At 52.1% G+C, this 23182-nt stretch overlaps 1 protein-coding gene across 4 annotated transcripts in view; it reads left to right on the forward strand.

The window, feature by feature from the left end:
- The window catches only part of Foxp4 (forkhead box P4), a 69765-nt gene that overhangs the window by 21195 nt on the left and 25388 nt on the right, over window positions 1-23182 (forward strand). For all 4 annotated transcript variants that reach the window (XM_045156685.1, XM_004649510.2, XM_004649513.2 and 1 more), the window contains exon 2: window positions 8385-8631. In XM_045156685.1, the coding sequence (XP_045012620.1) occupies window positions 8401-8631 (231 nt within the window). In that variant the 5' untranslated portion in view covers window positions 8385-8400. The remainder of the gene's footprint in view (window positions 1-8384; window positions 8632-23182) is intronic.

Raw genomic sequence — 23182 nt, forward strand, 5'->3', positions numbered from 1 at the left:
TCTAGCTGCCTCTTTCTTTCTCTGTCACTCTCAAATAGATACGTAAATAAATAACTTTTAAAAATTTATTACTTTATTTATTATATGTAGAAAGAGCAAGGAGGATGAGGGTACCAAAGCCGTTAGCCACTGCAAACAAACTCCAGATGCCACCATGTGCATCTGGTTTGCGGGGAGTCGAACCTGGATCCTTAGACTTTGCAGGCAAGTGACCACTAAGCCATCTCTCTAGACCTCTTTTTTGTTCTCCCCCCCCCCCCAAGGTAGGATTTCACTGTAGACCAGGCTGACCTAGAATTCACTATGTAGTCTCAGGCTGACCTCGAACTCATGGTGATCCTCCTACCTTTGCCTCCTGAGTGCTGGGATTAAAGGTGTGCGCCACCTCACCAGGCTAAATTTGTGTGTGTGTACGTCCACACATGGCAGGGTCTCTTGCTGCTGTAAATGAACTTCAGGCATATGGGCCACTTTGTGTCCAGCGTTATGTGTGTGCCGTGGGGAATTGAACCCCGGCTGGCAGGCTTGGCAATCAAGCACCTATAACCATTGAACTCTCTGCTTTCTGTTCCCAGATCCACAAGTACGATCGGCTAGTAGAATAGCTAGAAAGAAAGGAACAGAAAGAACAACAAATGGGGTGTTTCTGGGTTATGTTTTGTGGCTGTCTTCATGTGTGACCCAGGAGATGTATCTGTTTCTAAGCCTTTAGTACTAGAAAAGTCTGGACGATGTGACTTCTCTTTTGTATACAAAGGTCTTTGTACATGCATTTCCCTTGAATTCAGTGTCCCAGCCAGGCCTGCTCATTCTTTTTTAAAAAAAATATTTTATCTTTATTTATTTGAGAGAGAGAGATACAGAAATAGGAAGGTAAAGAGAGAGAGAGAGAGAATGGGCACACCAGGGCCTCCAGCCTCTGCAAACAAACTCCAGATGCTTGTGCCCCCTTGTGCATCAGGCTCATGTGGGTCCTGGGGAGTTGAACCTGGGTCCTTTGGCTTTGCAGGCAAGCGCCTTAACCGCTAAGCCATCTCTCCAGCTCCTTTTTCTTAATTTATTTGTTTTTGGTTTTTCGAGGTAGGGTCTCTCTCTAGCCCAGGCTGAGCTGGAATTCACTATGTAGTCTCAGGCCGGCCTCAAACTCACAGCGATCTTCTACCTCAGTCTCCTAAGCGCTAGGATGAAAGGTGTGCCCCTCCACGCAAGGCCACTAAACACTTTCTGAGCCTATGGATTGAGGATCTTTGCGTGGGAAGAGAGAAAAAGACTTCGTAGCTGCAGCTTTGCTAGAGGCTGAGCTTCGCAGGTCAAATGCCATACACTTAACACACTGCTCTTAGAGCAATTAACTCAAGCTGGCAATGGCTTGATTCCTTTGGACCAGGGTCTCATCTCCTGGGGGCGGATAGCAGTGCATAGCTTAATGTAGCCCTGAGTGCTTGAGGGAAGGAATACTCTTTGAGGTCTGTCACCTAGTTTTGGCCACCAGGAAGGTCATAACAGAACTCCGCTTCATCCGTGGAGCCCACCTGCCTCAGAAAAGCAGGTCAGCATCACCAGGGGACCTTTAGAAATGCAATTTTTTTTCAAGATCTTATTTTCATTTGAGGGAGAGATAATGCAAACCAATCCCATATCCATGCGCCACCATGTGCATCTGAACCTGGGTCCTTAGGCTTCACAGGCAAGCGCCTTAACCGCTTAGCCATCTCTCCAGCCCGAGAATTCTGTACAAATTACCGGGACTGGGGAGATGGCTCAGCCAGTGAGGGCACTTGCTTGCAAAGCCTGGGTTCTATTCCCCAGTACCCACATAAAGCCAGATGCCCAAAGTGGTGCATGCATGTAGAGTTCCTTTGCAGCAGCGTTCCCCCTCCCCAAGCCGCCCATGCTTTCTCTCGCTGTTCACAAATAAATAAAAATATTTTAAAGAAGAAATATTAGGGCTGGAGAGGTGGCTTAGCGGTTAAGGCGCTTGCCTGCGAAGCCTAAGGGCCCAGGTTCTGTTCTCCAGGTCCCACTTATAAGCCAGATGCACAAGGCGGTGCATGCATCTGGAGTTCATTTGCAGTGGCTAGAGGCCCTGGTGCGCCCATTCTCTCTCTCTAATAAATAAAATAACATAATATTTAATTATTAAGCCCTCTTCAGGGGTAGGGTCCAGTTAACAGCACTCCAGGGCGATCTCCTGGCTTGGGTTTTGGGTCTGTTCCCTTGTGCTTCGTGGCATTGTATTTTAGCAAGTTTTATCTGTCGCTTATTGCAATCAGTCTCCCCCTCTCTTGGAGTTATAAATAGCATCCATTTCCTTGGCCCTGAGTCGTTCGACAAGTTTGCGTTGGGGTTGTAGCTGGAAGTCAAGTTTCCCTGACTTCTCATGTCAGGCTCTCGCTGGAACCACGGAAGGCCCCGTCCTGCTCTAGGGATCCTGGGTCTTAGGTGACCTGTGACTCTCCCCGCCGCCCGTCCTCCCCCTCCCCCCCACACCCCAGTTCCCGGCCCACTGCCCATCTCGGCTTCCTTAAGCGCTGGCGTGCGCGCCCCTCTCCAACTGCGCCCCTCGCCCCGCCCCTCGCTCGCGGCTAGGCTCGCGGGCATCCATCAGTCTGTTAATTGCACTAATTAGAGATCGCGGAGGTGTTAATTGGAAAACCCTGGTATTGTGCCTGTTTGGGGGAAGAAAACGTCAATAAAAATTAATTGATGAGTCGGCAGTGCGGGCGGCGCGCCTGTTCGCGGCGAGGCGCAGGGTGTCGTGGCCAGCGTCAAGGGCTCAGATTAAGCGATTGTTAATTAAAAAAATAAAGCTATGGTAATTAATACTCCCTTATGCCATATGGGCCCGCGTTGGGGGGGGGGGGCTGATTGGGAGAAAAGGAGGTGAAGGAAAAGCACAAAAGGTTTGTCCACGTGTGGAGTTTCTGGTCTCTTTTTTTTCCCCTCTGTCCACTCTTGTCCCCAAAGGCCTCGGGTGTCCCCTCCCTTTGGTCCCAAGGCAGGTGGAGCTTGTCACTTCCGGAAGGGAGGGGATCCTACATTGTTGCCTTTCTTTTGCTCAGGCTGGAGCCTCTGGGGAAGTGGGGGTCCATACTATGTTCTCCAAAGAAGACTTCGACCTGGATTCAAAGTCCCTTCCTCCCTCCCTGCCCTCCTTCCTTCCTCGGCTTGGCCTTGGCTCCCAGGTGCCCAGGCTCTCCCAAGGGAACCGAGAGGGATGAGAGGCTGTCCCTCCTCCTCCCCAATCCTGGATCAACCCCCAAATAACTGGGCCTCCATTGCCTTCACCCCTCCCCACAACCTGCGGTGGGAAAGCCTTCTGAGATGGCTGGCTTGAGACTGAGAATCCCAAGCTTTAGCAAAGTCTACAAAGACCCCTGGAGTCCCTTATAAAATTTTCTTTGGGCAGGCTGTCAGAGAGCCCAGGCTGGCCTCTAATTCTATCTCCCTGAACAGCTGAAGCTGGCTTTGAACTCTTCTTTTTTAAATTTTTTTTTGTTTAAATTTATTTATTTATTTATTTGAAAGTGACAGACAGAGAAAGAGGCAGATAGAGAATGGACGCGCCAGGGCCTCCAACCACTGCAAACGAACTCCAGACACGTGCGCCCCCTTGTGCATCTGGCTGATGAGGGTTCTGGGGAACTGAGCCTTGAACCGGGGTCCTTAGGCTTCACAGGCAAGCGCTTAACCGCCAGGCCATCTCTCCAGCTCTGGCTTTGAACTCTTAATCCTCCTGCATCTTCCTCCAGAGTGCTGGGCTGGGATTACAGATTTACACCGCCACACTGGGCACCTCCTTGTCCCTTTGCCCTGTGGAGGAAAAGGAGGGGTTCGGGGGGGGGGTGCTGTGACTTGCCCAAGGCCACACACACACACCCCTAGTCCTAGAAGCCAGATGTTCTCACGTCAGCTTCTGCTGCAGATGTCTGGCTTCTTGTAAAGGGTAGGGTGACTGAGTGAGAAGACAGCATCAGCAGGACAGAGATGTCCCTGGAGGAAAGCATGTCCCAGGCTGGGGTCCGGGTTGTGGAAAAATGCAACGTGCATACCAGAGCAGTCAGCTGGGGGTAGACATTGGGTAAAGCCCTTGGGTTGGACCCTTAGTGACTCCCAGCAGCCACTGAGAGACTGTTTTCATGTCCAACAACTGCACTAGTAACTTTTTTGCTTCTGAAATTTATGTCCCAGGACCTCCTTTTTTTTCCCCCCTCTTTTGAGGCTGGCTTGAACTTCACTATATAGCCTCAGGGTGGCCTCGAACTCATGGCAGTCCTCCAGCCCCTGCCTCCCGAGTGCTGTGATTAAAGGCACGCGCCACCACGCCAAGCCCAGAGTTCTTGAAACTACCTTTCCATGGAGAGATGAGAACCTGGAGGCCCAGAGATGCCCCAAAGTGAAAGATTCTGAGCTCATGAATGCCCAAGCCCACTGTCTTCTTCTCTTCTTGCCAGGATCATGGGGGGCCCCTGGCCACACAGTCCCCCCCCCCCGCCCAACCTCCCCACCCTCTCCTAGTTACTGGGCAGTGGTATCAAAGCCTGCTGCCAGCCTAACCAGTCTCTGGCTGGTGCTCCCTGGCACACCGTCACACTGTGGAGAGGCAGGTGGGTGGCCGCGGGAGGTGGTCGGTGTGCTCAGCCCCGGAGGGCAAGTGTCCCAGGGCAGAGGTGAGGGCTTGGGGGTTTCTGCCATGTCGGTTTGAGGCGCCGGCGTTGGTGGGTGGGTGGGCAGGAGCGTTGGAGGAGGTATATGGGTGTGTGTCAGCCAGCCAAAGCCCCAGGAGGGGGCAGAGTATGCCACATGGGAATTAATGCCATTCACACACCCTGCGGAAATGACTTTTCAAATGCATATAATCTCAAACATGCAAATGGGAGGCTTGCTTCACCCTGTTTAATATGAATGACCTGGCCCTTGAATAGCTATTATTACACGCCACATTGCAGCAATTATGTTGTTCACTGGGTGTCACTTTGTCGTTGTGGGCCCCTCCACTCCCCCCCCCCCACCGCCACCACCGTGAAAAGAGGGAAAGAAAGAGACACTTCCATTTGCATCTTCCTTCCTTCCTTTGCTTCTCCGGCTTCCCAACTTGCTGTTGAAGTGACAACTTCAGGGTGCTCCTATGAATGTTGGAAAGGGACCCCTTTCCCTCATCCCGGGGGAGAGCCGCCCGAATCACTCTGCTTTCTCCCTTGTGTGCGTACACCCCCGAGGCTCTCTGTCTTTGTCCCCCATGGGGCCCAGGAGTTCTCAGATCTCTGAGCAGCCAGGCTGGGATTCGGGGCTGGCAGCTGCTCTCCATCTCTCCCCCTAGCAGGGCTAAGCCTTGCGGGTGGGGGGGGGGGAGAGAAAACAGTGGGCTTCTGCTGCGTTTGCCCCCCCCCCCAATCCCCCTCAAGCTGAGGCCTAGGCTTGAGTAGGGAAAGTTACTTCTGTAGACTTCAGGGTGGGTGATTTCGGGGGTGGGGGCTGACGCCCTGAGCTGTGGTGGGTAGAGACCTGTACCCGCCACATCCATCATTTGGCTGCTACTAGCCCTCGGGCTGACATGGCCATTAAAGGCCTCAGACCCAAGTACTCAATCTCTTCCGAACCATCACCCCTCATCCTCACCCTACCCTTGAGCCAGCTTCTCCCAGAACCGGGGGGGGGGGGGTGGGAGCAGCTGCAGGGGGAATATACAGAGAAATTAACATAGGCCACCTCTGTAGCACAGGGCCACCCCAGAGGCCCCGTAGACCCACTGCAACAGGGAACCAACCAAACTCACCGCTGGGGGTTTGGGGGGGCACAGTAGCTATGAGTGGCTTCCCACAAACCCTTAGCAGCTCCGTGTCCCCTCCCGAACCCCAGACCCTCACACTCCAACCCCTCTGCTTCTGTCTGGGACAGGGAAGCTCACTCTGTGGGGAAAGTATGTGGACCTGAGCCTGGATCCCCAGAATGCAAGTGAAATGTGGTTAGGGGGCCGTGGTGGCACTGGGCAGATGAAATCCCAGTGCTGGGGAGGTTGAGGGCGGGGTCTCGGGTTCACTTAGTCTAGCCCAAATCAGTCAACTCTAGGTTCAGTGAGACTCTATGTCAAAGGGTAAAGTGAGGCATATAGGAAGGGAAGGAAGAAGGCATTGAGATTCTCCACCCCAGGGAAGTAACCTATACTTCCTGCAGGTCCCCTAATGTGTTCCTTGAATTCATTCCCTCATTGCCCTATTGGCTGAGAGAGACCACGTGGTTATAGAGCCCATTGGGGCCCAAAGGAATCCACAGAAGGGGGGGATAAAGCACTGGCTGGTTCCTCCCCCTCCCCCAAGCCTTGCCAGGTGCTCACAGGGCTTTGACTCCTTGGTCTTTGTGTGACCCAAATATTTTTTTAAAAGCAATATTTTATTTATTTATTTATTTGAGAGAGAGAGAGAAAGAGTCAAATAGAGAGAGAATGGGCACGGCACGCCAGGGCCTCCAGCCCCTGCTAGCGAACTCCAGACGCACATGCCACCTCGCGCATCTGGCTTGCGTGGGTCCTGGGGAATTGAACCTGGGTCCTTAGGCTTCACAGGCAAGCCCCTTAACCGCTAAGCCATCTCTCCAGCCCAGAGCCCAGTTACTAACTTCTGAACTTCTCTGGTGAGGGTTACTCGGCCAGGTACTTCATATGTCCCTAAAGGACTCAAGAGGATGGATTAAATCCTTTGACAGACAAGGGAATTGAGGTTTGGGGGAGTTTGAGATATGTGTCCACAGTCTCATGGGGGAATACCTGCCCTATTCCCCTTAACCGAAATCCATGTTTCTCTGAAGGGGCTTTTAGAGGGGGAAAGTGATTGAGACAGGACCTTCCTGTGTCGCCCAGGCTGGCCTTCAGCTGTGGTGCCTCTTGGCGACCGCTGAGATGACCGGCCTGCGCCACCCGCCACTCCTGACTGATGAGCAGCGCCTTATCTTCAAAGAGGTGTACTTGCACCAGGTGGGGGGTCGCTGGTCATCCCATAGCCAATGCGAAGAATTCAGGCCACCTCCTCCGGCTCCCTGCCCTTGACCGTCCCAGCCGGTCGCCAGTCCTTAGAGGCTCCTGTCGGGCGGGAGGGTGGACCCTCGGCTTTGGGCAAGGTGCTTAAATGTTACACCTCAGTTGTTTGCTTGCCTGTGTTGGCTTTTCAAGGTTAGGGTCTCGGGGTGGCATGGAACTCAAAGCGATTCTCCCACCGCCGCCTCCCCTGGTTTGTTTGTTTTTTGTTTGGTTTGGTTTGGTTTTCCTTTTCAGCCTTTCCTTCTGTAGCCCTGGCTGGTCTTGAACTCTTATGATCTTCCTGCCTCAGCTCCTAAACTCTGGTATTACAGGAATGACTTTAAGTGTTTGTTTGTTTGTTTGTTCTTAGTGCTGAGGAATTCAAGGCCTCACAAGCATGCCAATTATACACCCCTCCCCAGCCTCACTGGGAGGGTACGCAGTTTAACTCCGGGTCTTAAGCATGTCTGCCTAAGCCGTGTCCCCCGACATGTTTTTCCACCTGGGAGATGGGCGTGGTGATTACAAGTTCTCAGTTCTTGTGGGGAGGACTTAGGAGGCTTAGGGGGAAACGGGACTGAGCAGCACGTACTTTGGGCCAGGCGCTGGGCTGAGGACATCACAAAAGTGAAGCCAGAGGTGATGCCCCGCCTCCAATCCCAGCAGTAGAGAGGCCTTGGCAGGAGGATGATGGTTGTGAGTTCAAGGCCACTCTGAGACTACATAGTGAAATCAAGGTCAGCCTAGGCTAGAGACCCTACCTTGAAAAAAAAGTGGGTCTAGGGGTGTCCTTCACCTGGTGACTTCAGCACCTCCCCACACACACCATGTCTGCCAGGCACCCAGGCTAAGGGCAGCCAGGTGACTAGGAACAAGGTTGGTTAGGCCCTGCCCACAGGGAACTCCCTACTTAGGGGGGAATTTACATAAAGTCTGTTACAGGTGGACGGGGCGCTGGTTGGAATTCCCAGCAAAAAAATGCTTTGCTGCCTGTTGGATAGAGACCAAAACTGGTTTTAGATCCCCCCCCACTCCAAGAGGAAGGGGCCCACTTGTCTTCTCCACTCCCCCTTCCTCTCTCCTTAAAGTGGTTGAAATGTGTGTGTGTGGGGGGTGAGGCCTTAACTTCTGCATGAAACTTTCCCTTAACCTGGCCTAGGGGAGGGCTGACATCCGAACTCGCACACACAGCCAGTGGTCCCAGGAGCAGCCCCATAACCGGGGCAGGGGCTGGGGGGAGTGGGATGTTGGGGTGTATGTGTGGTAGTGGGGGGGGGGTGGAGGAGGAGTTTTCTGTTGATGTCCTGGCTGGACCCTGCCCCGCCTCTCCATCCCTTGAGCCTCAGCCCCTCCCCCCGTGTCTCTCCCGCAGGTCCCCCTAGAGCGACATGATGGTGGAATCCGCCTCGGAGACAATTAGGTCGGCTCCGTCCGGTCAGAACGGTGTGGGCAGCCTGTCCGGCCCGGCCGAGGGCGGCGGCGGAGGCGGGCCCGGGGCCGCGGGCACGGCGGCGGTCAGCGCGGCCAGGGACGGCCCGGGCAGGGACCCCGCCGGCGGCGGCGCGGACAGCAACGGCGAGGTGAGCCCCGCCGAGCTCCTGCACTTCCAGCAGCAACAGGTAGGAGCTGCCTCCTCCCGCTCCCCGCCAGCCCCTTGGGGGCCTCCCCGCCCCTGTCCTCAAGTCTGGCTTGTTAACATTCTTGACCAGGTCCAGCCCTCCTCCTGGACCTCCGGTTCCCTTGGGGACTAGAAGACTCCAGTGTGCCCCAAGGTTAGGGGGAGAAAAAAAAAAAAAAAAGGTGCTGGGACCGGAGTTCATGGAGCTTGGAGCCGACCCAGACATGCCATAAGGACAGACAGATGCCTGGACAGCGGGCTTGGGAGTCTGTTTTGAGTGGGTGGGTGCCCGAGTTTCCCCGGTGCCCAGGGCTGTGAAACTGGCTACACATTAACAGGGCCGCGAGGCAAGTGCTGTGCCCACGCGGGTGTTTTTATTTGTTCTCGTGAGCTGTTCTCCATCTCCGTGGCTGCCTGGGTTCCTGACCCAAGCCGGCAAGCCACGAAAACTCCCAGACAGCTGGGGCCAGCACATCTGGCAAGGGAGGCCCCGGAAAGTTGCGGCACGCAGCGGGAACCCGGTCCGCGCCCTCTTTTTCTTTTTCCATGCCTGTCTCCTCCCACCCTGAAGTGCAGGGTTCAGGAGTTCAAGACCAGCTTCTCCAAGGTGAAGAACCTGGTTGGATGATAACTGAGATAGGTGTCTGGGTCCCCCCCGCCCCACCCAGGGGGATGCAGGGTACAGCCGAGGCATGCTTGACAAGTTCAGAACTGGCCGAGCCAGCCCTGGTCCTGTGACTCTCCTTTCATTTGACTGTGCTCTTCAAGTTATCATTGGAGGCCTCAGCTCCCGGGAAGGTGAAATAGGAGAGGCCTGCGTGTTACTCCCTGCCCAACACCCTCACACCTTCCTCATAGGCGCCAGGGCAGGGCCTCCGTGCCCTCTCCGGTACACTGCTTTTATCTGGGTTTACCCTGGCGCTCCCTCCGCTCCGCCCCCAACCCAGTTCATAACCCCTAGCAGTAGTGCAAAGCTGGTCAGGGGACTAAACTCAGATATGAAAGAAACCCTGAACTAAGTTGCGGCCAGCTCCGTTACCAGGAGTGTGACCCTGACCCCTGAAGTCCCACTCCACCATTCGGTCGTAAGTGTGACACGCCTCTTGCAAGGACTTGTCCATGTGCATGTGGATGGAACAAAGAGCTTTCAAAATCCCTTCCTCTTGGGCTGGAGAGGCGGCTTCATGGGTAAGGTGTTTGCCTGCAAAGACTAAAGACCTAGGTTCGATTACCCAGTACCCGTGTAAGCAAAATGTACGAGGTGGCACATGCATCTGGAGTTCGTTTGCAGTGGCTGGTAGTCCTGGCACACCCATTTGATGCCCGCAGGAAGGGACTTTCCCCATGAGAGATGGTCTTCTGGAGTCAGTCAGAGGACATCTCTTAAACCTCTGTAAGCAGGACCTGTGGGGAGGAGGCCCACTGAGTCTCTGCCATCTGAGAACAGAACGGGGGCTGGAGAGAGATGGCTTAGTGGTTGAGGCATTTGCCTGCAAAGTCATAGGATCCCGGTGCAGTTCTCCAGGACCCATGTAAGCCATATGCACAAGGTGGCGCACGCACGCGTCTGGACTTCGTTTGCAGTGGCTGGAGGCCCTGGCGAGCCAATTCTCTCCTCTCTTTCTCTCTCAAATAAATAAATAAAATATAGTTTAAAAAATAAAACAACAACAACAATAATAATAGCAGGCTGGAGAGATGGCTTAGCGGTTAAGGCACTTGCTTGCAAAGTGAAAGAATCCCCGTTCGATTCTCCATGACCCATGTATACCAGATGCACAAGGGGGCACATGTATCTGGAGTTCCTTTGCAGTGGCTGGAGGCCCTGACAGGCCCCATTCTCTCTCTCTGCCTCTTTCTCTCTCTCAAATAAATAAATAAAATGTGATATCTCATTAGAAGTTCCCCATGGTCACCTGTTTTGTATGGCTGTTTCTTCCCCTCCTGTACTTCTGTTTTTCCAGGTAGGATTTCACTCTAGCCCAGGCTGATGGAATTCACTATGTAGCCTCAGGGTGGCCTCAAACTCATAGTGATCCTCCTACCTCTGCCTCATGGTGCTGGGATTAAAAGCATGTGCCACCATGCCTGGCATTGAAAACTTTATTTATCTTGGTTTTCTTTCATTGTTTGCTTGTCTTTGTTTCACTCTATCCCAAACTGACCTGGAATTCACTGTTAGTCTCAAGGTGGTCTTGAACTCACAGTGATCCTCCTACCTCTGCCTCCCAAGAGCTGGGATTAAAGGTGTGTGCCACCACGCCAAGCCAAAACTTTATTTAAACAAACAAACAAAAAGGCTTAATATGCAGCATAAGCTCAGGCCTCTTCTGGGTAATTGGGGAGATGTTTGGGGTGGAATGAGATGGAACTGTCTGTACTGATCAGATTTCTGGGTTCGGCTCTGCACATGAGCCATGTTTTACCATGTCTATTCCAGGTTCCAACTATCCCTGTTTATTTTGGGGCCTATCCCAAAGTCCTGGAAAATCCTGTATCAGTTTCACAACTAAACTGGGATGGGGATCTGGAGGCAGGAGGCTGTTTTGTCCATTTGGGCTCACTTATGGGCGTAGTGACTAGGGCCAAGGAAAATATGGGAGATGTATATGTACGTAAAAGGTTTCATTGGCTTCAAACTAAGCAGTCTTCAAAATTAAAATTACGAAACATTCAATTAAAGCGAAGCAGGGGCTGGAGAAATGGCTTAGCGGTGAGGGCGCTTGCCTGCGAAGCCTAAGGGTCCAGGTTCAATTCTCCAGAACCCACCTAAGCCAGATGCACATGGTAGCACATGCGTCTGGAGTTCATTTGCAGTAGCTATAGGCCTTGGCACAGCCCATTCTCTCTCTGTCTCTCATAAATAAGTAAATAAAAAGAAAATAATAACACTGGGCCTGGTGGCGCACGCCTTTAATCCCCAGCACTTGGGAGGCAGAGGTAGGAGGATCGCCATGAATTCGGGGCCACCCTGAGACTACATAGTGAATTCCAGGTCAGCCTGGGCCAGAGTTAAACCTTACCTCGAAAAACCAAAATAAATAAATACATAAAATAATAAAGTGGAGCAGCAGTCTGTGGGTCATCTCTGTACCCCCAATATATGAATGAGCCTTTGCAGGGAGGTTGCAGCCTCCAAACGAATGTCCCGATTGATGGGCTGAGTGTGAGAGAGCCCAGCCCCTTGTTTCTTCCTCAACTTTGGTCCCCTGAACAAAAAGCCCTTTGGGGACAACTTTTTAAAGATTCACGCTGTGTCATTAAATTGGCTCTGTGTTCCTGGGGAAGGAGCACTATCAGTCCCTTTTCACAGATGAGGCAATCAGAGGCAGGCACTTCTACAGCTAGATCATGGTCTCCCAGTACCTAGTTCAAGGCTCTCCACACTCACTCTTACTCCAGCTACAGTCATGCAGCCCTCTGTACAAATGGAGGCGCTAAGTTCTCACACCTAGTGTGTGCTAAGGCGGTGTATGTTGGTGAGACTGTTTAAGATGTAGGTGTGTGCCTGTGAATCCGACGTTGAGGCAGGAGAATCTTGAGTTCAAGGCCCACTTGGGCTACCTAGTAAGACCCTGACGTAACAAGACTCTGTCACGCGTGGTAGTACACACTTGTCAATCCCAGTTCAGAAGGTGAAGGCAAGAGGTTCAGAAGTTCAAGGGCTACATAGACACTGACTCAAAATCAACGCCCCCCCCCCCCGTATGGCAATACATACATGGTAGAAGCAGGAAGAGTTCAAGGCTAGCCTGAGCTACATGAAACCCTATGTCAAAAACCAAAAATCAGGGCTAGAGAGATGGCTTAGTGGTTAAGGTGCTTGCCTGCGAAGCCTAAGGACCCAGGTTCGATTCTCCAGATCCCACATAAGCCAGATGCACCTGGTGGCACATGCATCTGGAGTTCATGGAGTGCCCATTCTCTCTCTAGCTTTCTAATGACTAAATAAAAATAACTTTAAAAATAAAAGTGAACAATTAAAGACAAAAGTAGCCACGCCCACCTCCCTAAGTGACCACTCTGGTGCCTGCTGCGAACTCCAGAGGCGGAGATTTGAGGAAATGGCCTGAAGATGGCACGCTGGTCCTGTCCTTCCTTGGGTCGCCGAGGCTCTCTCCCTTGGTCTGTTGGTTCCTTTCTGTCTGCTCTGGGTAAACAAGTCCTAGAAATGCAATCCTGGCCTTTGGGAGTTAAGAGACAGGGAGACTCGGAGAGTCAGAAGTCAGGCGGGTGACGGGACTTTATGCTGACACAAACAGTGCTGAAGAGGACAGAACAAGAGCCTGAAACACGGGGTTTCCACGCAACAGCAGGCTGGGAGCTTGTTTAAACAGAGGCTGGGGTGGGGTGGGGGGGAGATGGGGGAAGGGTGACCTGGCTTGGCTGCTTGGCTGCATAGATTCCCAAGCCACTTACCCCATGTCAGTTTCTAGATCCATTACTCGTAGGGGGTTCTTAGCTCCACTCGGTCTCCAGGTGTACAGTCTAATCCCTGAGGAGTTGGTGTGGGAGAATCCAGTCATTCTGTGAACCTGTTGAGGCTGTGAAGTGGTTCAGAGGGCAGGGTACCTGCGTTGCATGCCTGCAGCCCCGAGTTCGATCCCCGGCACCACATAAAACCAGGTACAGCCGGGTGTGGGGGAGGAGGGCAGTGAGTTCGAGGCCACCCTGAGACTCCATAGTGAATTCCAGGCTTCTAACCGCCGCAAGTAAACTCTAGACACATGCACCACCTTGTGCATCTGGCTTATGGGGGTCCTGGGGAATCAAACTTGGTCTTAGGCTTCCCAGGCAAGTGCCTTAACTGCTGGGCTATCTCTCCAGCCCAAGACCCTGTCTTTAAAAAAAAAAAAGAAAAGTTCAACCTTATTTTGGAATGGACACTGCGTGGGCCGTCTGGAGTTGGTGGTCCCTACTGCTCTTGGGAGTCCTGGGGAGACACTGGTGCGTTCCTTCAGCAAGGCAGGTGCTTCTGACCCCAGTGCTTTCTCAGTTTTACTCCCAAGAAGACTTTTGTCTTTATCAGTTGGTCTCGCTCTAGCCAGGCTGACCTGGAATTCACTATGAAGTCTCAGGGTGGCTTCAAACTCACAGTGATCCTCCTACCTCTACCTCCGAGAGCTGGGATTAAAGGCGTGCGCCACCACACCTGATTTGTATGGTTTCTTTAGTTGGGAAAGAGAGAGACAGAGAGAGAGAAGAAGAGAGAGAATAGGCATATCAGGCCTTCTGCTACTGAAGAAACTCCAGATGCATGTGCCACTTTGTGCATCTGGCACTGAGGAATTGAACTCAGGCCCTTAGGCTTTGCAAGCAAGTGCCTTAAACAGCTGAGCCGTCTCTACAGCCCAGCCTGTGTGTTTTCTTTTAATCTGGTATTACCTAGGTGACGTTCTTGTCTGTGGAGGTTCCTTCAAATACCCTTTGGGCTCCCTGGCAGGGGAGACAATGAAGGCTGGGAGAGTTATACCCAACCTCCCCCCAACCCTGCCCCAGTTTAGGAGATCTTAGAGGCTTGTCTGGCCAAGAGCTGGACTTGGGGCCTGGAGGGCTGAGCTGGCGGGGGTGGAATCAGGCCGAGCCACTGGCGGCCGGGCTGAAAGGGTCCTGGGCCTCTTCTGGAGCCCGCGTTCTCATTGTCCATGAGTTGCAGAGGTGACAGGTCAGGGAGGGTCACCAAAGGGTTGCCTAGCGTCTGGGAACTCCCACTGCAGTTGCCAAGGTAACGGGGCCAAATCCCACCCTGTTCACATCCTGTGAGGAGATTCAAAAGAGTTGGGGGGGGGGCTCTGCCACAGTAATGGGCTTTTAACTTACCCCCTCCAAAGAGATGGGAGGGGGGGAGTCAAGGAGCTGGGGGAGGGGAGGGGAGGAGAAGAATGGAGGAGCTTTTCCTCTCCCATCTGGCCTTCCTCTGTCCAAACTTCTTAGGGGGATCTGGTGATCTGCTTCCAGAAGGAGATCAGCCCCCCCCCACTGGACGTGTGTGTGCGTGTGCGTGTGTGTGCGCGTGTGCATACGCGCAGCCGCTGGTTGTCCGGAGCCTAGCCTCGTGTGCCTGATTTGTGTACTTCCGCCTTCTCCTTGCCCCTCTGCAGTCTAAGCCCCTCTCCACAGGTAGTGGGTGTGCCCGGAGAGTTGAGGCCTGAAACTCCCCAGGGGAAGGAAGTGATTGCAAGTAGAGGTGGGCAGGTGAGGTTTTTTGTGGGGCTGGGGAGGGAATACATCAGACATCAGGGCTGCTGTCCCCCCCACACACACTTTGCTTAATTACTAAGCCAAATGCTACCTTCAGATCTTTGCAGTGTGAGGGGAGAGGAAAGGACCCCCAGCTTCTGAGATGCTAGGCTCTTCTGTCTCCCTTTATTACTATTTTTTAAAACTTTTTATTTATTTATTTATGTATTCTGGTTTTCCAAGGTAGGGTCTTTCTCTAGCCCAGGCTGAACCTGAAATTCACTATGGAGTCTCAGAGCAGCCTTGAACTCACGGCGATTTTCCTACCCCTGCCTCCTGAGTGTGCTGGGATCAAGGGCGTGCGCCACCACACCCCGCTCCTGAGTCCCCTATGATTGTTCTCACTGGTACCCAGTGAAGACTGTGGCTGAAGGAGGATTTGGAGGGCAGGTGGGCGAGTGTTTCTGTTGAGGGCAAAGGACTTGAAAGGGTGCACCCCATCCTCTTAACAGAACTCCCCCCAGGACATCCCATGTTAGCAGGAGGGCGTGTGTTGCCTCGATGAAGTCCTGGGGGCATGGACCTTATGTCCCCAGTCCAAATCCCACACTCAAAACCCTCTGCAAAAGCAGATCCCCCCAGACCCCAGAGTAGAAGTGTTTCTAGAGAATTCCGCCGCTGAGACCAGCTGTGTGTCTCCAGACACCAAGTGGGACAGCCTGACCACAAACCGCCCCGTCTACGCGGGCACTTTCACTACTGAGAGCAGCTGGCTGACGTCCCTTCCTGACACTGGGATCCCAACCCTGCCTCTCACAGCACCTCGACAAACTGGTCTTGACCATCGGTGGGAGCCAAGAGGCTGTGAAGCCCACCTAGGGTGACACCAGGAGTGATGGACTGGGGCCGGGGGGGGGGGGTCCCACTCCCAAGGAGGGGCCCTTTTCTGTGCTATTGGGTTCCCTGGTCAGTGGGCACGTGCCAACGCTGGCTGCTCGTGGTCATAAGCACCTTCCGGACTGACCCAGAGAGGGCCCTAAAACCGGGACTCCACACCGGGGACGTCTCCCACCCACGTGGGCCCTACCCGCATCTGTGCATGGCCGGTTTTCATTTTAATGGTTCTAATTTGAGAATGTGCCGATGTCATTTTTACGAGGTTGGTGTAAAAAAAATTTACAGCCTTTTCCAAAAAGCTTTTTTTTTTTAATCCAAGGGGGAAAAAAGTAGAGAATCACTTCGGTGGTTTTTATAGTCTACACACACACACACACACACACACACACGTGCATGTGCACACACACTCGCATACACACTTTCTTTGTTTCTTTTGCATTATTTAAGTTTTTGTGTTTCTTTGCCAGAGGACGGAGTCTGGATGATCGCAGCCTGTATCCCCCTAGGTCAGTTCCCTTGATGGTGACCTCTGATCCCGTCTCCCTCCATCCCTCCTCCTACCTGATCCTTGAGCGAATTACTTTCCCAGGCTTTGGTGTTTAAGGAACACCCAGTTGGGTACCTGCTGTTCACTGGCAGGGCGTTGGGTCTCTCTCCTCAAAGATACGTCACTGTCTCCTTACACCCTAACAGAGGTTTTTCCTCAAGTGGATTATGAAGTCAAAAATTATTGTCAGAGCGGGGCGTGGTGGCACACGCCTTTAATCCCAGTCCTCGAGAGGCAGAGGTAGGAGGCCACCCTGAGACTATGTAGTTAATTCCAGGTCAGCCTGGACCAGAGACCCTACCTCGGAAAAACAGAAACAACAACAACAACAAAAAACCCTATTGACTGGCTGGAGAGATGGCTTTTAGTGGTTAAGGAACTTGCCGGCAAAGCCGAAGGACCCAGGACCCATGTTAAGCCAGATGTACATGGTGATGCATGCATCTGGAGTTGTTTGCACTGGGTAGGAGGTCCTGGCACGTGCATTTTCTCTCTATCTGTCTCTACACCCTCCATTCTCTCTCTATCCCTCTCTCAAATAAATAAACAAAATATCTTTTAAATATATTTATTTATTTGACAGAAAGATGGAGAGACAGGGATAATGGGTGCGCCAGGACCTCTAGCCACTGCAAACAAACGAATTCCATACGTGTGAGCTCCCTTGTGCATCTGGCTAACGTGGGTCCTGGGGAATTGAACCTGGGACTTTGGCTTAGCAGGTAGACGCTTTAACCACTAAGCCATCCCTCCAGCCCAAACAGAATTTTTTTTTTTTTTTTGAGGTAGGGTCTCACTCTAGCCCAGGCTGCCCTGGAATGTACTATGGAATCTCAGGGTGGCCTCAAACTCATGCCAGTCCTCCTACCTCTACCTCCCGAGTACTGGGATTACAAACAGAATATTTTTAACAAAATCATTGCCATGCCTGTAATCCCAACTCTTGGGAGGCAGAGGCAGGAAGACTGAGTTTGAAGGCAGCCTACATGTATAGTGAGGTTTGCCTCAGACTGATACTTGGCCACACTGACCTTGTTTTATTTTATTTTATTTATTTTCAGGGTAGGGTCTCACTGTAGCCCAAGCTGCCCTGGAATTCACTGTGTAGTCTCAGGCTGGCCTTGAACTCCTGGCGATCCTCCTACCTCTGCCTTCTGAGTATTGGGATGTACTACCGTGCCCGGCTCACACTGACCTTTCTTTTGTTTGTATGTATGGGTGTATTTAATAACAAGGGCTTGCTGGGTAGCCCAGGCTAGCCTAAAACTCTAAAGATTCTCCTGTCTCTGCTTCCAAGTGCTGGGATTATAAGTACGTGTCACCACCCCACCCGACGAGCCTTTTTGGCATATGGTACATGTCATAGTTTTTGTTTTGTTTTCCCATCTCAGGGCCTGTGCACCATCTGTTTTTCCTTCCTTGGATAGTCTTCCAGGGAGGAGTTGGTTGTTTCTGTTATGGTGTCTCTTTCCCAGGCCGTGAGTTCCAGGTCACCCTCCACCCTCCGTATAAGACTCATACCATGTCAGGGTTTGTCAATATCTTTGGTGTTACTACCAGCTCACTAACCTGTAAATACAAGCAGGGTAGCAAGAATTCCTCCCTGCACTCTTAGAAATACTGGCTGGTGACTAGTAAAGTCACCCCGGGCCCTCAGTGAAGCTGACAGCTTTTTTTCTGAGGATGCTCAGGCTTGAGACAGAGCAGGGGAGGGCAGACCCCTCAGACAGCTTCTAGTCCACCTTGGCAATCCAGCCTCCTTCTAGCTCATTATCACAACAACCTGTATAAGACTGAATCCCAACCTTGTCAAAAATTGTCAGAGTTGGGCTGGAGAGATGGCTTAGTCATTAAGGCGCTTGCCTGTGAAGCCTAAGGACCTATGTTCAACTCTCCAGGTCCCACATAAGCCAGATGCACAGAGGTGAGGCAAGCGCAATGTCGCACGTGCCCATTAGGTGGCGCAAGCATCTGGAGTTTGATTGCAGTAGCTGAGGCCCTGATGTACCAGTTTTCTCCTTCTCTCCCTATCTCTGTCTCTCTCTCTCTGTCTGTCTAAAAATTAAAATAAAATAAAATTGCCAGAGGGCTGGAGGGATGGCTTAGCAGTTAAGGCACTTGCCTGCAAAGCCAAAGGACCCAGGTTCAATTCCAGGACTTGCGTTAACCACATGCACAAGGGGACACACGCGTCAAGTTCTTTTGCAGTGGCTGGAGGCCCTGGCACACCCATCCTCTCTCCCTCACTTCCTCTTAGTCTGTCAAATAAATAAATAAAAATATTTAAAATAAATTGCCAGAGGAAAACAAGAAGGTTTGGGCTGTCTCTCACCACAAGGAGGGGGAACCCACAGTTTACTGCTGAGTCATCTCCCGTATCATCATCCCTCACCCCCCCCACACACACACCAACTTCTGGTTCTGCAGGTGCCACTGAGTCCCTGTGTCCTTGTCACTGGCCTCTCTCCCTCCCTCTCAATTGCCATGTTCTCATCTGTAAATGTACCTGTAACATTCCTATGTGGATAGGACATTCCAACCCACGTGACCAGCCATTTGGAACCCACTGTGCTGGGTACCTTGCAGCTCCACAGCTCATCTCCCTGCCTCCCCACCCCAAATGCTCACCCCAGAAGCAAAGGAACCTCTCACTGTTTTTTTTTTCTTCTGGTTTTTCTAGGTAGGGTCTCACTCTAGCCCAGGCTGACCTGGAATTCACTATGTAGTCTCAGGGTGGCCTCGAACTCACAGCGATCCACCTACCTCTGCCTCCCATGTGCTGGGATTAAATGTGTGCACCACCACACCCTGGCTTCTTTTTTTTTTTTTTTTTTTTTAATTTTATTTATTTGTGGGGTGGGGAGAGAAAGCACCAGGGCCTTCAGCCACTGCAGGGCTTTCAGCCACTGCAAATGAACTCGAGAGGGGCTTTGAACCTGGGTCCTTTATCTTGGCAGGCAAATGCCTTAACTACTAAGTCATCTCTCCAGCTCGACTTTTTTTTTTTTTTTTTTTGTAATATTGGTTTTCGGGGTAGGGCCTCTCTCACTCTGGTCCAGGCTGACCTAGAATTCACTATGTAGTCTCAGTGGTGGCCTCGAACTCACGGCAATCCTCCTACCTCTGCCTCCCGAGTGCTGGGATTAGAGGCGTGTGCCACCATGCCCGGCTCTGGCTTCACTTCTTAAGTGTGTGGATGAAGGTGGGGAAGTGAGGGGCAAGAAAGGGCACCGGCACCTACCGAGGATGAATGGAGGATTGCCCTACCTGACTCACCTGGCCTCAAGAGGAGGGCCCCAGGCAAGGTGATCTGGGCAGGGAGGGAAGCCTGCAAGATGGGGGCGTAGAGGGCCTCCCACAGAAAGGGTGGGGCATCCAGGAATGCCATTGCTGGGCCCTGCTGCTTTTTCTTTTCTCTTCTTTCCTTTTCTTTTTTTCTTCCTCTGTAAATCTTGTAATAATGTCATGCCCCAGGGGACCACAGAGTAAGCGAGTTGGTGAGTTGATTATAGTGCTCTGGTTACTTCCCCTACCCCAGAGACCGAGCTGGGCTTTCCCCCCAACTCCCCTTGAAAACTTCTTCCTTGCTGCCTCCCCTCCCACCCCCACCAATCTGGGCCTCATCCCCTCCCCACTTTGATGATTGTCCCCCTTTGGGCCACCTGGGCTGGTCACCCCTCCTGACCACTGACCTCTGTACCCCTTCCATGCTAGCCCCTCTTTGGAGGCCAAAGAAGCCTGTGTCTTAGACCTGGAGGAGGTCAGTTAAAAAACTTGGCCAAGGGGTCTGGAGAGATGGCTTAGTGGTTAAGGCGCATTTGTCAGGTTCAATTCCCCAGGACCCACCTAAGCCAAATGCACAAGGTGGCACATGTGGCTGGAGGCCCTGGTACACCCATTCTCTCTCACGAATGACTAAATACAATATTAAAAATATGGGGGGAAGAAACCTCAAAGCTATCTTTTTTATAGAAAAAAATATATATGGGCCAGGCGTGGTGGCGCACGCCTTTAATCCCCAGCACTCAGGAGGCAGAGGTAGGAGGATCACCGTGAGTTCAAGGCCACCCCTGAGACTACATAGTGAATTCCAGGTCAGCCTGGGCTACAGTGAGACCCTACCTTGAAAAACAAAAAAAAAAGCTAGGCAAGGGAGAGAGAGATGGCTTAGCAGTTAAGGCGCTCACCTGCAAAGCCAAAGGACCCAGGTTCGATTTCCCAGGACCCACGTAAGCCAGATGCACAAGGGGGCGCATGCGCCTAGAGTTTGTTTTCACTCTCTCTATCTGCTTCTTTCTCGCTCTCTCTCAAATAAAATAAAATAAAAAGCTAGGCAAGAGTCGGGGGCTCCTTCCTGAGGGACCTTGCACCTCCTGCTGCAGCCTCCCAGAGCTCTAGATGGGGGAAGGTAGAGTCTCTTGAAAGGACTCTCCAGTAGAATGAAACAGTATCCTGCTTCCCCTTGAACGTTCAAGATGCTTCTGTGGATGTGAGACTCAAGGAGGTGGCGAGGCTGGGGTCCGGGGCTGCTGAGAAGCGCACACGTTCCCATGGATTTACCGGTGCATACTCAGTTACTATCCTAGAGTAAACTGCAGCGTGGCCCCAGGAAGCCCAGCCAGTCAACACCGTGAAGGGCGGCGCAGGTGGACTGTATATATATGCTTCTGCTGGGTACACAGTGGGTGCTCAGAGGGTGTTTGCTGAGCTGTGAGTATAGACCACACATCCGTCTGCGTTGTTGCCGGGGCTGAAGGGGTGGTGATGCATGTCTAGTATATTAGAGGCCCTGAGTTTGATGCCTATGACTGGAAGAAAAATACCTTTTTCCCCCTATTTTTGGTTTATTTATTTGAGAGAAAGGGGCAGATAAATGATAGATAGAGAGATGGATAGATGATAGAAAATGGGTGTGCCAGGGCCTCCAGCCACTGCAAATGAACTCCAGCTGCATGCGTCACCTTGTGCATCTGGCTTACATGGGTGCTGGGGAATTGAACCTGGGTCCTTAGGCTTTGCAGGCAAGCGCCTTAACCCCTAAGTCATCTCTCTAGCCCCCCTTTTAAAATTATTTTATTTATTTGTTATAGATAGATGATAGAAAATGGGTTGCGCCAGGGCCTCCAGCCACTGCAAGCGAACTCCAGATGCATGTGCCACCTTGTGCATCCGGCTTACATGGATCCTGGGGAATTGAACCTGGGTCCTTAGGCAAGCACCTTAAACACTAAGCCATCTCTCTAGACACCCCTCCTTTTAAAAAGTATTTTATTTATTTATTTGAGAAAGAGACAAATTGAATGGGCACAGGCAGAGGGCCTCCAGCCACTGCAAATGAACTCCAGACGTGCGCGCCCCCTTGTGCATGTGGCTTTATGTGGGTACTGAGGAATCGAACCCAGGTCACTACGTGTTACAGGCAAATGCCTTAATTGCCGAGACATCTCTCCGGCCCAAGGAAGAAAAATTTCTGTCTCGAACGTGCTTCAGATGGGGTAGGACGATGGAGTCCGTGTGACAAGTGGATGTGCGTGTGCACAGGTGTGAGAGGTGGCCATAAGCAGGTGCTTTTGTCTGACAAGTGTGAGTGGGGTCTGTGTGGGCAAGTGGAGAGCTTCCTTGCGATGAGTGAGAAAAGAAGGGTAAACGTTTCTTGAATGCCAACAAAGTGCCAGGCATTGGTCTTTTGATTCCTCCCCCTTCCCCTAGCTATTCCAAAGTGGCTAGTGTCCTACTTAAAATATTTATAAAAAAAAATTTTTTTTTTTTTTTTAATTTGAGAGTGACAGAGAGGAGGAGGAGGAGAGAGAGAGAATGTGCATGCCAGGGCCTCCAGCCACTGCAAACGAACTCCAGATGCGTGCGCCCCCTTGTGCATCTGGCTAACATGGGTCCTGGGGAACCGAGCCTTCGAACCGGGGTCCTTAGGCTTCACAGGCAAGCGCTTAACTGCTAAGCCATCTCTCCAGCCCCAAGTTTTTTAAAATTTATTTATTATATGAGAGAGAAGAGAGAGAGAATGGGCGCGTCAGGGCCTCCAGCCACTGCAAACGAAACTCCAGATGCCTGTGCCCCCTTGTGCATCTGGCTGACGTGGGTCCTGGCAAGTCAAACCTGGGTCTTTTGGCTTTGCAGGCAAGCGCCTTAACCGCTGAGCCATCCCTCCAGCCCTTAGTGTCCCACCTCTGCAGATACAGAAGTTCAGAGACGGGGTGACTTGTCCAAGGTCACAGCCATAGTGGTTATAGCTGTGGATTGCAGCCTAAGTCTGCCTGGTGCCAGAGCCCAGCCCGCACCCCCATCCAGGGCCCCGGGCACAGCTGCTCTGGATCCCTAAGAGACCTTTGAGGGACCAAGGACAGATGGTATCGCATTCTTGGAAGGTGATTCAGGACCGGTCCCCACAGTCCTCACCTCTGAACCTCTGCTGGGGCACCATGACAGGCTGGCCTTCGAGAGGATTCCTGGGCCTCTCTGCACCTTGACTGTCCTACCATATTTCTCAGCTGCCCACTGTCCAGCCAGAGCTGTCCCTCTTGCAAACCTCTCATCCCATTGGAAGGATTCCCCTGGTTCAGATCTCCCTTGTCATTCGGGCCTACCCTGTAGCTCTGAAAGTTCAGTCATAGCTGTCAAAACCTGATCAAAATCTCAGCACTCGGGAGGCAGAGGCAGGAGGATCGCCGAGAGTTCGAGGCCACCCTGAGACTACATAGTGAATTCTAGGTCAGCCTGGACTAATGTGAGACCCTACCTCAAAAAAACAGAAAACAAAATTAAAAAGTTAAAAAAATAAAACCTGATCAAGCTGGGCGTGGTGGCGCACGCCTTTGATCCCAGCACTTGGGCGGCAGAGGTAGGAGGATCTCCGTGAGTTCGAGGCTACCCTGAAACTACATAGTGAATTCCAGGTCAGCCTGGGTTAGAG

This window comes from Jaculus jaculus, chromosome 8 (genome assembly GCF_020740685.1).
Source record: "Jaculus jaculus isolate mJacJac1 chromosome 8, mJacJac1.mat.Y.cur, whole genome shotgun sequence".
NCBI lineage: Eukaryota > Metazoa > Chordata > Mammalia > Rodentia > Dipodidae > Jaculus > Jaculus jaculus.